This window comes from Parasteatoda tepidariorum, chromosome 10, assembly GCF_043381705.1.
Source record: "Parasteatoda tepidariorum isolate YZ-2023 chromosome 10, CAS_Ptep_4.0, whole genome shotgun sequence".
Lineage (NCBI taxonomy): Eukaryota > Metazoa > Arthropoda > Arachnida > Araneae > Theridiidae > Parasteatoda > Parasteatoda tepidariorum.
The window spans coordinates 19,709,388-19,727,432 of NC_092213.1; the positions used below are offsets into that span (position 1 = coordinate 19,709,388).

Here is an 18,045-nt window from a genome sequence, read left to right on the forward strand (position 1 = left end):
TATATATATATATACATATGATTACATATTAATTTTCCTTTCAGAATCGGAAACGTATTTTTAATCCGCATTCTTAGGCCATGGCTTTACTATGATTTCATTTTCAATCGGACCTCGACTGGGATGAAGCTTCATAAAAGTTTGAAGATAGTTCATAATTTTACTAGAAAGGTATTTGTTAATAATTTTACTGGACAGATGTTTGTTCATTAGTTAATGAACAAACATCAATTAGTTAAGGTTGTGTGTAATTTAGGGAAATGTAGTTGGAGTAATTTTTACAATAATTAGTTTTTTTTTAACTTTAAAATGTTTTTTTTTCTTTCACTACAACCAGCACTATATATTACAGTTTATCGTCTGTTTGGCTTAGCAAATACTGAAAAAAAAATATTATTAAATAATATAAGTATAGCTTAAAAGTATTTACTATATAACTATCTTGGTGAATTCGTTGAAGTTGCATATGATTTAATTTATGCTAAGATTCCAATAATGTGCTGCAACTGATGAATCTGAAAAATCTGCATAAATTCAATTTCATAAATGCCAAAATTGATCGAGTGAAAATGTTTTTATTGTTTTTATTTCATTTTAATTTACTTTTCTTTTTCCCTCTCATCTAATGCAACTTTTCTAGTTTTATTTTGCGCCTTTATTTTCCTTTATTCTTTGACAACCTTGCGATTTATGTTTCAAATCACTTTTGTTTTTATCATTTACGTCTGGCAAGTCTTGAGAATTCACGTCGATTTTTCAGAGCTAGAAACATTTCGTCTTATACTTCCATCTTCATATTTTTTTTTAATCAAATGAAGATTTTAATCAAGTATAAATATTTGCTGCAATTATTTGGGATTAGAAAATGTCTAACAAATGAAAAAATATTAAGTAACGATAGTAAAGTGCCAAAAAGATTAAAACAATAAAAGTCTGGAATCATGCTTATTTTTTTAAATCTATACTCCAGATGGCAGTTCCGGTCTGTTTATAATTATTATTAACTATTTATATTTGAGGAGATTATTAGTTAGATGTAAAATAGATGTCAGCAATCATCAAACATCTATTTTTGCTATTAACTGAAAATATAAAAATTAATACGTATATATTGCACATGCATGTTGCTTTATAATGTAATTTTTTTAAATAAAAATAGGCACTTTTAAGATCGTTTTCTCCAAAATTATACGACCATTACAGTTAACGAAATATTTATTCCGCAAATTACGATCTACAAAAATTTCCTCTTTTTTTAACGACTGTTTTAATTTGCTTCATCGTTTAATGAGATTGCGTAGAGCATTTAATGTTTCGCGCAGTATTGGGATTCTGCTCTTTTCTGTTATTGAATTTTACATTCAGTAAAACTTGGGAACTTTTTCATGCAGATGGACTGTTAAATTTCATATTAAAAATTAATGTATTCAAATGAGCACCGTTTTTTCTTAATTAAGATAAACTCTAATGGCTAGTTATTGCAACATTCTGCAATGGCTAGTTATTGCATTCTAATGGGTAGTTATTGCAACTGCACTCACTATACATTTTTGCTGTTTGTCGCAAATAGTCGACTAAGTAATATTTACTTTACAATTTACTCACTAAATACAATTTTGTTTGTAGATAACATATGTAATTGTTGTATTTATACTGAAACTCTATGAAATCAAATTTCAGTTCTTACTTACTTGGGTGTCTCTTTTTTTCATTAATACCTTTTATAAAACAAATCGAATTGTACCTAGATACCTCTGTAACAAATTAATCTTTCTTTTCTCCTACAGGTGATAAAAGAGAAAAAAGAAGAACTTCTGAGACAAGATGAGTTAGACAAAAAGAACGAGACGAGTTCTCTGTATACCAAGAAACGCACAGCTTTCTTGGAACTGTTGCTGAAGTATCATTTGAAAGATCCATCATTTACTGAAGAAGATATAAGAGAGGAGGTGGACACTTTCATGTTTGCTGTAAGGAAAGGTGAATTATTTGCATGTTGCCAATTGCTGGTAGGATAAAGCAATTATGTTAAAGATTACTTGAGCAAGCAGCTTTCAATTTAATCTGCCCTGGCATGTCTTTCAAAGGGCATAGCTTATTCAGATTGTGTTAGAAAATCTGAGAAATCAGCTGGGCTTTTGTTGGCAAGCACACTTTCCAAAGTAATTAATACGTTAATAGCAACCAAGAATTAATATTTGGTTTGACTTCCTTATTTATTTTAAAGTATCACTCACTTTGCGTATTGTGAACTTGGGCAATGATTTAGCCGACACAGCAGCATGATCTACCTTCCTCAGACATGAAATTACAGTATTATATCCTTATCGCAACAACAGTAGAATTTCCAAATCAATTTCTCGGGTTTAACAGAGTGCAATAATAAATTACACTCTGTTAAACCCGATGTAGACCATTTGCTTGTGTTGTATGTCTATAGTGCAAACTTTAAGCTAATCCGTCTACGAATAGACAACTAGTCAAATTCTCATTTTGTGACGAAGCTAGGTTATCTGTTAATCGAGCTTAAGGCTTTAAATATTTTCTTCACTTTTGGCATGAATATGAGCAAGGTGGTTCTGAAGCATTCAAATAGGTTTTCCTTTTCTCAAGCATTCACGTAAACCTTGTTACGTAATAGAACCAGTTGAACCTCTTTCCTTGCTTCGGAGATCACCTTATTTATGAGGCAAACATATAAATATTCAAACCGAAACAGCTAAGATGCTCCTACCGGTCCATGTTGTGTATTGGCCATACTAGACTAACTCATCTTCATTTGTTATGTGGGAAACCTCCTCCCGAATAGAAATCTTGTATGGCTTTATTTATGATTCATCATATTTTAATCACTTTCACTGTAACAGATTTCGTTTCACTTTTTTTGGTTCTCGTTCAATCTTCGGTTCTTGCTCTTATCCACGGAAGATTTGTTGGGGGAGCCCGATCATAGTACTTTTTTCTCTTTTTTATGTGCTATTATTTTATATTGTATATAAAAAAATTTTATCCATTAATAATTTTATTTTATTTGTAAGTATATTCTTATCTTAACTAATATTAACTATTTCAAAGAATTTTATTGCATTATCACTTTTAGATGATTTTATTTTTATTAGCTTTGATTGTTACAGAACTATTTTATCAATGTTTAATGTATTTAATGTAATGTAATAAGTGTAGAATGCATTTTATCTTTTGATCTGCATGAAAGTTTATTTGGCGCAACGTGATCTCATTTGTTCCTTGTGCCATTAAGCCCTACATTCATTTAAATAAAAATATTTGAATAAAAATGTAGAATGATATTTCTCCCAATGTTTTAGGGTCACGATACAACAGCTATGACTATTTCCTTTGCATTGTGGCTAACCGGATTAGATGAAAATGTGCAACGACTCATTCATGAAGAATTGGACGATATATTTATGGGTGATAATGAGAGGGAAATTACACGGAATGATTTATCACGCATGAAATACTTAGAGTGCGTCATAAAGGTATTGAAACCATTTTAAATTACTGAAAATATATTTTTAACTTGGCATTTCTTACAAGAATAAAGCGCCGCACCTGAAGTTATATATAAAACTCTAATACGTTTTTCCAATTTGAAAACTTCTCTGCAGCCAATTCGAAGCAGGGTTTGGCCAATTTTTTCCCCTTTTGAGCTAAAAATTACTTTTCAATGTATTAACATAGTTCATCAATAGTACAATGGTTTATTTGGCATATCATATCCTTATTTTGAACTTTTGCCATTGGACCTTACTGTCAATAGAGATATCTAAGCTGACGTAATTCATTTACCAGTCGACTAAAAATCCATGAATGGCCAATTACAGATGCAACCAATAGGAATACGTTTTGATTGGGACAAGAGTATGAATCGCCCAATAGGAATCGTGCAAACGGAAATTGATTGAATGATAGTGGAACATTGATCTAGCTTTGCCTCTGACCTGGTCATCTTTATTCAATTTGTTAGTAATGATGGGTTTGCCTTCTTTAGGAAATTACTAGCACTTCGGACTTAAGTTATTCTTGTGATCTTAACCTATTTTTGAGGTTAAACCCTGTTTATAACACAAGTTGATGAGCTCACCTAAAGTTGTGTACGTTTGGCTATATATAGTCGATTTAGCATTTTTTTTTTTTTTTTTTTTTTTTTTTTTTTTTTTTTTTTTTTTTTTTTTNCTACGTTCAACTTCCTGTTCCATTACAATGTTCTAGTAGTTATTTGAACACGTTTCTTTTTATAAATAATATTACAATTAAGTAAGTTTAAGTATGTCTATAAAAGTTCATGTCTGTAAGAAATTATATTTTAATATGATTTCAAAATCTTTTCATTTAATGAGCCAACTCCCTCCTGTTCAAGGTGCACACAATCCTTGACATTGAAACATGTTCCGACTCAGTGAATGAAGCATAAACAACTCTTACAACGGTACGTGGTACTTCAACCATGGATATTTAACTTTACAGCAAATTTTATCCACTGTTGCTGCTTCGTTATGTACCGTTTTTTAAATGTGTTATACCTTACCTCCTCAATATGTTTTTAAAATCTTTCGTGCTTTGAATCCCGTATTCAATTCAACAACTTTACAGTATTTAATTGGACATACTTCAAGCCAAAATATTAGTTTTTTTTTACCTTTTTTAAGCACATAGTTTTATATTCGTGCATTTAATTCTATTTTTAAGTTTTAGTGTTTTGTTTACCAATACTTCACTCCAAAATACAATTTTTATCTTTTTTAAGCACATGTGGCGTAACTACCACTACGAATATTAAACATCAATTCACTGCTATATAAGACATGCTAACTTGATTCAATCACGAGGTACCTTTTGATAGATGAAGGTTGACTTGGTCGATAACTCCACCCCCCACATTGGTGACCCGGACGTGATTTGAACACGTAGTAACGCCCACTTCGTTGGATGGTCCACATTGAGTAGTTGACTTGCTACTTGTGACTGCAACAATATCAATCCTCCTCACGCTGTTGCTACTCAGTCTCGTCTCGATTAAACACAACGGCTGCCTGCATACACTCGACTGCTAATGGCAGCACAGGAACGAATACGATTGTGAAGTTAATACACCTCTCGCATTCAGCACTAAAAAAACCCGGTGACCTTAAAACCAGCTCTCCCGGTCTTTCACAAGTTCAGCGACTAGTGGGATCCGTTCATCGAATTCTATCCCTGATAAAATTCTGGTGGGGGTGTATTGTGGCGTAACTACCACTACGAATATTTAAACATGAGTTCACTGGTATAGAAGACATGCTAACTTGATTCAATCACGAGGTACCTCTTGATAGGTAAAGGATGCCGTGGTCGATAACTCCGCCCCCACACACAGTTATTAATTCATGTATTTAATTCTATTTTTAAATTTTGGCGTTAATTTCACCTATTATGAAGTGCAATATGGCTCTTGAACTAGAAATAAAACTAACTAAGCAAACTTGTGAATATGATTAATAGTCGTTTGCTTTACCCACATGTTTAAAAAATTATCTGAATAGAAACAGAAATAATATCAAACATATTTAATGATTCGAAATTTACAGGAAACTTTAAGATTGTATCCTCCAGCTCCTCTTTTTGGTAGAGAAGCCAATGAAGCCTTCAAGATAGGTAAGTAAAATTGTTCCAGATTTTTCTTGGTGTGTTGCTATTAGATTTGCCAAACCATATATACAGCACACATGGGCGTAGCTTCAAAGGGGACACTTGCCGCTTCTAATAATTTCCCAAAACTTCCTAGTTTTTTTTTAAAGTGGCTCTTAACAAGATGGGGGATATATGAGTAGTAAAAAGAGAAAGTGATACTTATTAAAAGTTACACATTACATAATTAAAGAGCGCCATCCAGTGACTAAAATAATAAACTTTGAATTGGAAAATTAATGATAAAATGTGTATTTTATTTTTCTCCTCGCACACATATTAACTGATTTGTGTGACTCATGGGAGGGAATTTTTCCTGATTGCGTTTTATTTCGAAAAGGAACATTATAGTATTATTTTTAAATAACCAGCTGTCTGCTTTAAAATTGTTATTTTTGTGAAAATATGTACCCATGTTATTTTTTTCTCTTTCCCTTATTATTTTTTAAATTTGCACTTTTATAAACCTTTGAGGAGGATAAATTGTCCGACGCCTCGATTCTTCGTTATCGTATATTGATAGTTGATAAATCAATGTCTTGGGGTTAGCTTCTATATTTTCAAAGTAATTCTTGAAGAAGTACTTTACAAAAATTTAACTCATTTCTTAAGGTTGTTTTGAGGTTTATTTAAAATTGACTTCAAAAACAACTTTAAAAAATTACATCGCAAGATTTATAATCAAGGTCATACACCTTCATTACAACAAAGATAATTTAAAGATATTTAGAAGTTGTTTTATTCACATCATCTAGGTTGTTTTGAAATTAAAAGAAATCTACCTTAAAAGGGTCCAGAATAGAGAGGTTGTTTTAGAGATGTGCATGTTATTTTTTTCTACCATTCAAGCAAATAGGTACATTTGAGATAGGAATATTTTCACCCGACTCTAACTAAAGGTATTGCTGTGCTATATATGAGATTGATTTTATGAGGTGTAATTGAGGTTGAAATCGAAGTTTATTGATGAGGTTATTTTTAGAGCAAAACATAACCTCATTTCCTACCTCAGATGTTTCTTTCCCTCCGGCAACTTCAAAACAGTCAACTTCAACCGCATTTTATCTACAGAACAGAGTAATTATTTTGATTGTTTTAGGTTGAAGGGATTAAAATTTTTTTATAAGGGTTTAACTTTATTTTAATTGTTTCAAAAGACCGAATTCGTTCAATGGTTGACATTAATAATTTAATTTTTAAAGCGATGCAAAAAATTATATATTTTGCAATTCAATTATTTTTGACTTTTACAAATAAATTAATAAAAAAATAATAAATAATTATCAAAAATTATTTTTTATATGGAATTATACTTAGATAAAATAAATAAATAATTCTGTGTAAATTTTTTCGATTCGCTTAAGAACTTCCCGGAATATAGCTAACTACACGAAAAGCGAAACATTAAAAAGTCCGTACTTCCAACTACTCTCTTACCTAAACTGTAGGACCATGTTTTATAAATTCAAGAATCCAAATTTGTCAAAAGAAAAATGCCGTTTTTTCAGAGATAATATGTTTATGTGTCTGATTTTGCAACTTAAAATATCGCCGGTTCTTATTAATTAGCATACTTATAGGAAGATCCTCTTACCATTAAGATTGATTCTTATTACGTAAAAATCCGATCATTAGATCAAAAAGTTATTCAGGGTGTTCTGGTTTTTATTTTTCGCACTGAATTATTTTACTATATATCATTTTATAAATTTCATGTATTTGATAAAGATGAATATGTATTTAACTTTTTGATCTGTATTAATATCTATAGTTTGATCAAGCATTGGTATCAGTGAACAGTTCATTCAAATCGTGCTCGATCGGATATTTATACTGCAGTCATCTGTTAATACATTTAAACTAAATGAATATACTTCAGATTATAAATGGAAAAGAATTTCTAAATATTTTTAAATTCGCATGAATTTTTTGATGATCAATACATTATGATGGATACAAATGCTTGAAAGAACTATGATAAAAGTTAATAAACAAACCATATTGCTTTCACCATTTATAGTTTTAAAAAAAAAGAAATAATGACTAACCTTAATACGATTTCAGGTGAATACACAATTGAGAAAGGAACGTTTTGCTTAGTAATACCCATGGAACTCCATCGAGATACCAAATCGTTTCCTAATCCTGAAAAATTTGATCCAGAAAGATTTTTCCCGGAGAATGTTGTTAACAGACACCCTTATGCGTTTGTTCCATTTTCGGCTGGACCAAGAAATTGCATAGGTAAACTTATACTAAGGTTACTACTGTTAGATTTTTAAAAAATGAAAACGAATTTCATTGGCAATCATCCAACTATTACGTAGTAACTACAACTGATTATTTATTCTATAATTTTTCTAATGAACGACGAGAGCCCATTTTTAAATTTACGAGAATATCTAACTTGGAACTTTAAAATTATGAAATTTGATTGATTATTATAATCGTCAAAATAATCGTAATCGTAATTCATAATAATAATCATATCGTCTAAATTGGAATGTTAATGCTCTTTCATCCAGGACAGGGCAGCTAAGTGAACATGTTACACATGGTGTAATAAAATGTAACCGAAGAGTGAGGGGGTTTAAACCCCCAGTTCTTACAAAATAACAACGTGCTTTAAAAATTAGAAGCAAAACCTTACAAATTAAAACGCATATAAGTAACTAATTAACCATTTTGTTTTAATGCGCAAAAACTATAAGACTTTTTTGAAATTACTAACATGTGTTGAAAAATGCGCAGGGAGAATAAGGGAATAAAATAATTTAAATTCAATAATTTGTTTGGGAATTACTAACAGTTAAACTTTCTTTAAAAAATACCATGCGGGCCGCCCTACAAACAGCAGGAATTCAACTACAGAGTTGAATTTTAGTATGCTGAGGGGGACTTATTTGTTTGCGAACTTAACACAAATTTAGTTTTTGAAATTCCAATTTGTTTAAAAGTTATTGAAATTTTAAGCACAATTTTTTCGCACTTTGCTTTTCAATTTGCTTTAATGATCAGAATCTGTAAGATTTAGAAAATTTCAATTGACAAGTTGTGAAAAAAAATGTACGAGGTGTTCGATGAAATAAAAAAAAATGACGATTCGATTGTTAGTTCGAGGATTATTAACTGTTAAAACTGTAAAAAAAGAAAAAAGCATATTGGCCGATCTACTACCCGCCGAAATGCAACTGCAGAGTTAAAATTTGACGTGCTGATAGGATCATTTTGAATTGAATGCTATATTGCAATTTGTTTCCCTCTTAATAACAGTTATTAGTCCATTGTTGTCGAAACTTTATCTCTCTCCTGATTTTTATTTTTTAATTCGATTTGATGTCAAAAGTAACAGCAACAAAAATTTATAAATAAAAAAATAAGACTGAGGTGAGATGTTGATAGATATAAATCTTTACATTTATATCGAAATTTTCAAAAAACATGAAGACTGAAGAAGGAAAACTGTGTCCAACGCGAACTGTGGTATGATATAAAGTTATTTAGAAACTTTTAACGAGAACAATTACTTCTCCTTTATTACTTCTTATTGTATCACACAATCTGTATTCTTAAGTTTAAACTTTTGTTTTCAAGTACAGTTGACTATTTTTCAAATCCAGGTATCTTTTCGTTTCGTAACGATTAAGAACATTCGTAACGATTAAGAGCGTTAGAAACGTTTCGTTTCGTAATGATGAAGAGAAATGAAAACTGTTTCCAACGCGAACTGTTGTATGATGTAAAGTTATTTAGAAACTGTTAGCAAGAAGAAAAAAAAATTGCTTCTCCTTTATTGCTTCTTTTTGTGTCACACATTCTGTACTCCTAAGTTTAAATTTTTGTTTTCTAGTACAGTTGATTATTGTTCTAATCAAAGTATCCTTTCGTTTCGTAACGATTAAGAGCTTTCGTAAAGTTTCATTTCGTAACGATTAAGAGCGTTAGTAACGTTTCGTTTCGTAACGATGAAGAGAGATGAAAACTGTTTCCAACGCGAACTGTTGTATGATGTAAAGTTATTTAGAAACTGTTCACGGGAAAAATTACTTCTCCTTTGTTACTTCTTATTCTGTCTCACTTTCTGTATTCCTAAGTTTAAACTTTTGTTTTCAAGTACAGTTGATTATTTTTCAAATCCTGTTATCCTTGCGTTTCGTAACCATTAACATATTAGCAAAAAGTGCTTCCAAAAAATTATATAAATTTTTTATTTTATAAACAAAATTATCATTTTTAATCGACTTTTAAGAAACAAAATCAATGACGTTTGCGAAACCAATCCGAGGGTTGGTAAGCGGAGCGTACAGGGCCTCGTACAGGGCCTCCTTTGTACAGTGCGCAAAGCAAAAAACGAACCACTATGAATAACTTTTGATCTTATGATCGGATCTTCACGTTCTAGGACTCAATCTTTAAGGTTCGAGTGGGTGACCTCAGATATGGTATTTAATAAGTGCAAACGATATTTTAAGCTACGAAATCAATCAAAAAACGCAATATCTCTGAAGTAACAAACCTTTTTATATTTTAAGCTACGAAATCAATCAAAAAACGCAATCTACAAAAACGCAATATCTCTGAAGTAACAAACCTTTTTTTCGACGGATTCGGATCTCTGACTCTAAGATTGAGTCATAGACTGTGAAGATACGGTCATTAGATCAAAAGTTATTTTAAGTGGTCTGTTTTTTTTTTTTTTTGTGCGCTGTTCATTATAAATTTCGAAAATTTACATAAAATATTGCGTAGAACATACGAACATGAGCGTGCAAATTGTCATGGGAAAGTGAATATCTCATATTAATGACTCGCACTACTGAATGACTGTCTAAAAACCAAGCAATCTTTCTTTCCTGTAAATAAACCTATAATAATAACTAAGCAGAATACATTTGTTCCAAATATATTTTTGGATGCTTTATTTACGGATATTGTTCTTTTTTTTAGGTCAAAGATATGCCATAATGGAATCAAAGACAGTGCTGGCAAACATTTTTCGGAATTTCACCGTCATCTCTAAAGATGCTAGAGATAAAGTCAGAGTGTTGCCTAATATCGTCATTAGTAACATAGATCCTTTGAGATTGTATTTCTCACCGCGCAACCAAAGGTGATTTCGAAATAAAAATGTAAATAAAGTAAATTACTGTTTTCATTTCAATTTTCAAAACGCTTATCTGTCATGAATTTTTTCTAAATAAACTTTTACAGTGATTGATATAAATGTAAAGGTTTCCAGTAATTTCACGGGCTTTGAAAAATTTTAATATTGGTAGTAAATTGTCCTCCGGGAAGGCAAGTTTCTCCCAATACTTGATCCATGCCATAAGGTGATAAATAACATTGATTTATTCTAAAAAAAAAGACTAAAACTTCACCACTTTAAAAATGCTAAAAGTGTCAATAAATTAGCGAAAGTAAAAATATTTTAGTTCGCTCGAAAACTATTTTTGCTTTAGCTAATTCATTATAAAGTTTTTAAGTTGTGAATTTCTAGTTTTATTTGAATTATTAATAAAAGATTTGATCTTAATCCAAATGCCAGTTACCGCGTTCTTTATAACTTCCATGAGTAACGTCACAAATTTACTGAGAGGCTTTGACTTTCGGTGGCTATGCTTCACTGCCAATTAGGTTGTATGACACGGAAATGGGGCTAAGGTCAATGAACAACTAGTAAAATTTTCCTTTCATAACGTAGCTAAGTTAACTGTTAACCAAGGTGAGTAAATAGCAGTAAATGGTGCACGTTAAATCTGTCTGATCACAAAGTCCTCCTTTTTCCCATAACAAATTATACCTCTGGGGGTACTGGATTGGAGATTGGTCGTTTCCTGGTTCAGTTCAAAATTACGATCTGTGGGTGAATGAATGGGTCCACCCTATAATTGGGTATGACGTATGGCTGTGGCAGAAGTCAAATTCTTAGCCATAGATGGCGTCACTGGAAAACAAGAGCAATTGCACTCCTAGTGTCTTAATGGTCTACAAGAACAACAATATTTGGTTCTTTGAACTGGTGGTAACAGAGTGCTTCCCCATAGAATCAAATCTATGTAATCACTTCAAATTTCAGCTGTGATCATTTCAAATTTTAGGTGTTCGGATAATAAATCTCGAATTAAGTGCTTTAAATCTTATGTCTCATCACTTAAAGATAGATTACCTTGAATGAATCATCACATCTTATAGGCTCATGCGAATCAATCTGGAATTCATGCTTTAAATCTTATCACTTAAAAGTAAAAGATTAAACTCATATATATTTTAAACTTGAAAATTTTAAATGCCTCCTGGGTTTAATATTTTGATCCGGTTCGTTTGTCATTAGTACAGATAGGTCATTTCAATTAAACAATGATCTTTCCTAAGAGGTTAAAATAAAATGGAGGTCATTTTCTATACCTAAAAATTTTGATGGTAGTTATGACCATTCTATGAATTCTCAAAGGGCAAAAACACTCACAGGATATGATCTTTTATATACTAAAAGAGATAAACATCCTTTACTGCATTAGCATAAATTATAACGAATTGACCTGTAAATATTTTATTTATCCCTCATTTGAAGATATTTACCAGTTATAGTCATTTATAATGACTTCTTAAAATTATACTCTGACATTATTACGTTTTTGATATTGATTATTATTTAAAGCTTAAAAGTAAACGTGTTGTTCATTTATCATTTTTATAGGTATATTCAAATAGTAGTACTTTATGATGCAACATTTTAAACATATTTAGTTGTCGTTTTACAATTAAAATGTAAATAAGTTATATTTCTGTTTTAATATTTACTATGATAGCAATTTTTATACAACATTCAGGCAATGTATAAAACACAAGTAATAAATATAAAATAGCTAACTGTTTAACATTTCACAAGCAATAACGCAAATTAAATTTTCACATTATTGTTAAGGGATCCTTTTGGCAAAAAAAATCTAGCAACAATTTAACAATTAAAGCAACAATTAAATAACATATACACAAGCAGCAATTAAATAATTACTACAAGCAACAATTAATAATTACTGGACAGCAATTAAATAATATGTATAAAAAAAATGTGGATGAAAACAGCAATTTCAACAAAATTATTAGGTTTAAATTGTATCCTTAAAATCGGAAACAAAACTTATGATAATACAATAAAAAATCAGATCCTTTAATGAAATATTCTTTAATTTTTTATGTAACAGTTTGTTTAACCCTTTCAAGACTGGCAGAATGAGAAAGAAGTGCATCTACAGGATTGCATACTCCGAGTTTATACGTACTAATACAGGATCTAATACGAGAGTACTAATACGAGAGTACCGGATTAAGATCAAGACTATGTAATCTTAAGTCGCTAAGAGTCAGATAGGCTTATTTTATATATGATACAGTGGACAGTGAGGGGAGAATCGTGTGTTCACATGTGATCCCGGGGTTTAAAGAAATAAAAATTCTTGCAAACCGATCTTGGAGATAGATGAGTGCGAGTGTAACAAGATGTGGACAGAAACACCTCGTAATAAAAAATAAATAAAAAACCTAAATTTTAAATGTTATGTTGATCTACTGTAATATAACAAGATCTCACAACTCGTATGGTCCAACCACTCATTTTGAAAATTTAGGGTTAGCGACGAACATTCCAAAAACTGAAACGAGCCCTAAGATTTGTCAATTATAGTCAGGAAGGAGAAAACACATCTGTTCAAAAACTTAAGTCTTTAGAAAAGTGAAACTTTGGCTTAATCTTAAGAAGCGGGTTGAAATCAATTTGAAATATTCACATTCAAAAAATAGGTTGCGTGCATAAAATTCTGCATTTTAGATAGGTCAATCGTCAAAGATAAAAAGGAGAAATGCGAACATAACTTTAATAATATTTTTACAACTAAATTAAAATCATCTAGGATTATAATCAAACACGTAGAACAAAAGAATCGATGTAAAGCAAAGTGCAAAAAAGAGAGAGAAAAATTTTTTTCGATGGTATATATACATTTCATTCAATCGAAATTCAGTTCAGTTCGTTATACAGGGTGTTTATAAAGTCCCGGACCCATTTTGATGTTTAATAACTCATAAACTTTCAATTCGATAGTCAATTATCGATAGTCGATTTCACGCCACTACCTGGCGTGAAATTGACTATCGACTTGATATTCTCCGTGCGAAGGAGGCACACGTGGAAGTTCATTGACAAGGGTCATGAAACTTTTTGAGTCTATCTAACCATTTATGTTATTAATTTTAATCTATCTTTATTATTTTATGAGTTATTAAACATCAAAATGGGTCCGGGACTTTATAAACACCCTGTACTTCAGGAAGACGATTACGGAGAATACATTGAATATACATAGAAGTTTACAGGTTTGCCAGATCACTAACTTTGGTACTTGAACCTATTATGTTGATTACACCACACATGAATTCAATGACACCAATAAATAAAATAATTCATAAAAAAAAAATTTTAAAAACGATATCATGGTGCAAAATTTTTGAATTAGTTTTTAAACAGTCTCTTAGAATATTAAAAAATTTTGCCAACGTCTATTTTATTCAAAACTAGACACTTGTAGAGTAAATGACTCAGTTCAAGAGCATAAACTGACTTTAGAAAGTGTTAGAACCTAAGCGTAACAAAAAAGGCCTAATTTATTACCTATCTAAACACGTATTAAAATAAAGAAATTTTGTGTGATACCCGATTTTCGATTTTGTAATTATATTTTTTATTCAGTGTCATTTAAAAAAAATGAAATTTTCTCATTGGTTTATCGGAATCCATTGCTTTAAAGTAAACTATAAANGATCACCGAAGTCAAGCATCACTGGCTACGGTCAGTGTGTGGGTGGATGACCATTTAGATCAGCCTGCGTAGGGACCGAGGGTGTGCTGTATTGGTCCTCGTTATACTGTTCTACCGTAAAGTGCTCGACTTCGCGTGCAGGTAGTCGGGCTACAGAAGCGAGGGTGCCATCCCCTCTGCAGAGGATCAAAATTCTGATGGCATGTCTTCGGATCATCTTCAGGGATGTTTCCCAATAGCCCATTGTGCAGCTCTAGTGCGACGTAAATGAACAACAGCAACAACAATCAAATTTTAGCTGTGATCACTTAAAATTTTAGGTGTTCGGATAATAAATCTCGAATTAAGTGCTTTAAATCTTATCTCATCACTTAAAGATAGATTACCTTGAATGAATCGTCACATCTTATGGGCTCATGCGAATCAATGTCGAATTCATGCTTTAAATCTTATGTTTCATCACTTAAAAGTAAAAGATTAAACTCGTATATATTTTAAACTTGAAAATTTTAACTACCTCTTGGGTTTAATATTTTGATCAGGTTTATTTGTCATTAGTACAGTTATGTCATTTCAATTAAACAATGATCTTTCCTAAGAGGTGAAAATAAAATGGAGGTCATTTTCTATACCTAAACATTTTGATGGTAGTTATTGACCATTCTATGCATTCTCAAAGAACAAAAAAACTCACACGTTACGATCTTTCTTATACCAAAAGAGATAAACATCCTTTACAGTTATTTGCATGAATTAAACGGATTGACCTGCAAATAATTCATTTATCCCTTATTTGAAGATATTTACCAGTAATAGTCATTTATAATGCCTTCTTAAAATTATACTCAGTCATTATTACGTTTTTGATATTGATTATTATTTAAAACTTAAAAGTAAAAGTGTTGTTCATTTATCATTTTTATAGGTATAATCAATTAGTAGTACTTTATGATGCAACATTTAAAAGATATTTAGTAGTCGTTTTAAAACTAAAATATAAATAAGTTATATTTCCGTCTTAATATTAACTATAATATAAATTTTTATACAATATCAAGGCAATGTATGACACTCAAGTAATATATAAATATAAAATAGCTAACTGTTTAACATTCTGTAGCAATAATGCAAATTAAATTTTCACATTATTGTTAAAGGATCCTTTTGGTAAAAAAAAATAAATAAAAAAATCTATAGTAACTTTTTAAACTATGCAACAATTAAATAATACTTCATTTCAACATCAGCAAAATTATTAGGTATAAAATTTAGCCTTATAAAATCGGAAACAAAACTTGAGATAATACAATAAAAAAAAAAATCAGATCCTTTAATGAAATAATCTCTAATTTTTTATGTAACAGTTTGTTTAACTCTTTCAAGACTGGCAGAATGAGTAAAAAGTTCATCAGCAGGAACTCATACTCCGAGTTTATACGTACTAATATGGGATGTTATCCAAGAGTACCAAAGATCACGACCATATGATCTTTGGCCGCTAAGAGTCAGCAAGGCTTATTTTATATATGATACCGTGGACCGGAATGGAAGAATTGTGTGATCACGGTACTGAAGGAGTTAAAGAAAAAATTATTGCAAACGGATATAGATGAGTGTGACTAGCTGTGGACGGAAACACCTCGTAATAAAAAAAAAAAATTGAAATTTTAAATGTAATGTTGATCTACTGTAATATATAACGAGATCTCGTAAACTAGACTGAAAGCGTTATGAATAAGTATAATCCCGTCACTCATTTTGAAAATTTAGTGTTAGCGACAAACATTCCAAAAACTAAAAAAAAGCCCTAAGATTTCTCAATTATAGTCTGGAAGGAGAAATCACATCGGTTTAAAAACGTAAGTATCATCTTTAGAAAAGTGAAACTTGGCGGGATTTTAAGAAGAGGATTGAAATCGATTTAAAATATTCAATTTCAAAAAGATATATTCTAATTAGCAAATTTGATTTGTCATTTAAAATGCTTTACAAAAATTTAAAGTCAAACATGAATTCTATGACACCAATTAACAGGATGAATTCATAAAAACTAAACGATATCATGGTGCAAAATTTTTTAGTTTTTAAACTGTCTCTTAGAATATTACAAAATTTTGCCGAGGTTTCTTTTATTTAAAACTGGACATTTGTAGAGTAAATGACTCAGTCTAAAAGCATAAACTGACTTGAGAAAGTGTTAGAACCTAGGCGTACAAAAAATGCCGAATTTATTACCTATCTAAACGCGTATTAAAATAAAGAAATTTTGTATGAAACCCGATTTTGTAATTATAATTTTTATACAGAGACATTAAAAAAACGAATTTTTCTCATTGGTTTATCGGAATCCATTGTCTTAAAGTAAACTATAAACGATTTAGTTTTGTTAAATATTTTAAAGATAATTTTAATGATGTTTTCTTTCTTTCAGCTTGAATCAAATAATTTGTTTATTGCAGGTTCTCTCTCTGTAATACTTAATTATTTTTTATTCTTTATGCCAGGTTATCTGAATGATCAACGTTATTGTTGTAGCATAGATGGACTACGTGACCAAATTAGTATTCCTAAGGTTAACTGAAACCAGGTGTTTATTTTGTTCATAGTTATGCTTTTAAAATGTAATACTATAAAAATAAATAATTTACATTAAAAAAAATTTAAAAATAAATAATTTAAATTAAAAAAATTTAAAAATAAATAATTTAAATTAAAAAAAATAAGTTTGCACTAAAAATCAAAATTAAAGGTACTAATTTGTTGAGGATAAATGTAAACATCATCGAGGATATAAGTACTGGAGAAGGTAGCTTGATTGTGGTAAATTTTAAATAACTTGAGTTGCCTAGAGCAATAGCATTATGCCAGATGTAGTTAATTCTTATTTTGAAAAAAGGAATGACTGAGTACGTGTTTTACTCAAGCTAATAATGCAAAGCCACCGAGAATGGTAACAAATAATAATAAATTAAAAAAAATATTGGGAGTATTTTAACTTTATTATCTGTGTTGGTATTTGTCGTACAGTTAAGTGCCTGATTTTGTAGTGTTGTTCTGTACTGATTTCTTGATTAGTTTTTTTCCCTGTACAAAGAATGGGTATTTAGCTAGTTACACAGTAATATGACAGAAGAAGACTACAATTCAAGAGCGTCTACTTCTTGTTTTTCAAGATGGCGTACAGACTATTTTGCTCCTTTTACTGTTATGTTGGGGGGGGGGGATTTTATATGCATATTAAAAACATGCTTATTTATGTAATTATCTCATCTTACAAAATATTTCATGTTAACTTTTGTTTTATATACAAGTATTGGTAAAGCAAATTTTTGTAAGTACAGGTTTAAAAATGATTTAGAATGGCATTACTCTTTTTAAATGAAAGAGCTAGCTACTTTAGCATATATCAAAACAGTTAGCCAATATCGTCTTACCTTTCTCGGTAAGTATGCTGGATTACATTCATAATCCTAATATATTTATGCAAGTGTTATTTTTAACTGCATATAAATGCTTCCTTGTATTTATTATTTTATTTACT

General features: G+C 30.4%; 1 protein-coding gene across 1 annotated transcript in view; it reads left to right on the top strand.

The window, feature by feature from the left end:
- LOC107443641 (cytochrome P450 4V2) overlaps positions 1-10,831 on the top strand; it is a gene marked incomplete in the record, with an annotated part of 26,911 nt that extends 16,080 nt beyond the window's left edge. The window contains 6 exon segments of the mRNA XM_071186345.1: positions 45-171; positions 1,788-1,970; positions 3,327-3,500; positions 5,589-5,655; positions 7,753-7,932; positions 10,636-10,831. Of these exon segments, the coding sequence (XP_071042446.1) occupies positions 45-171; positions 1,788-1,970; positions 3,327-3,500; positions 5,589-5,655; positions 7,753-7,932; positions 10,636-10,802 (898 nt within the window).
- Between the last annotated feature and the right edge of the window lie 7,214 nt (positions 10,832-18,045).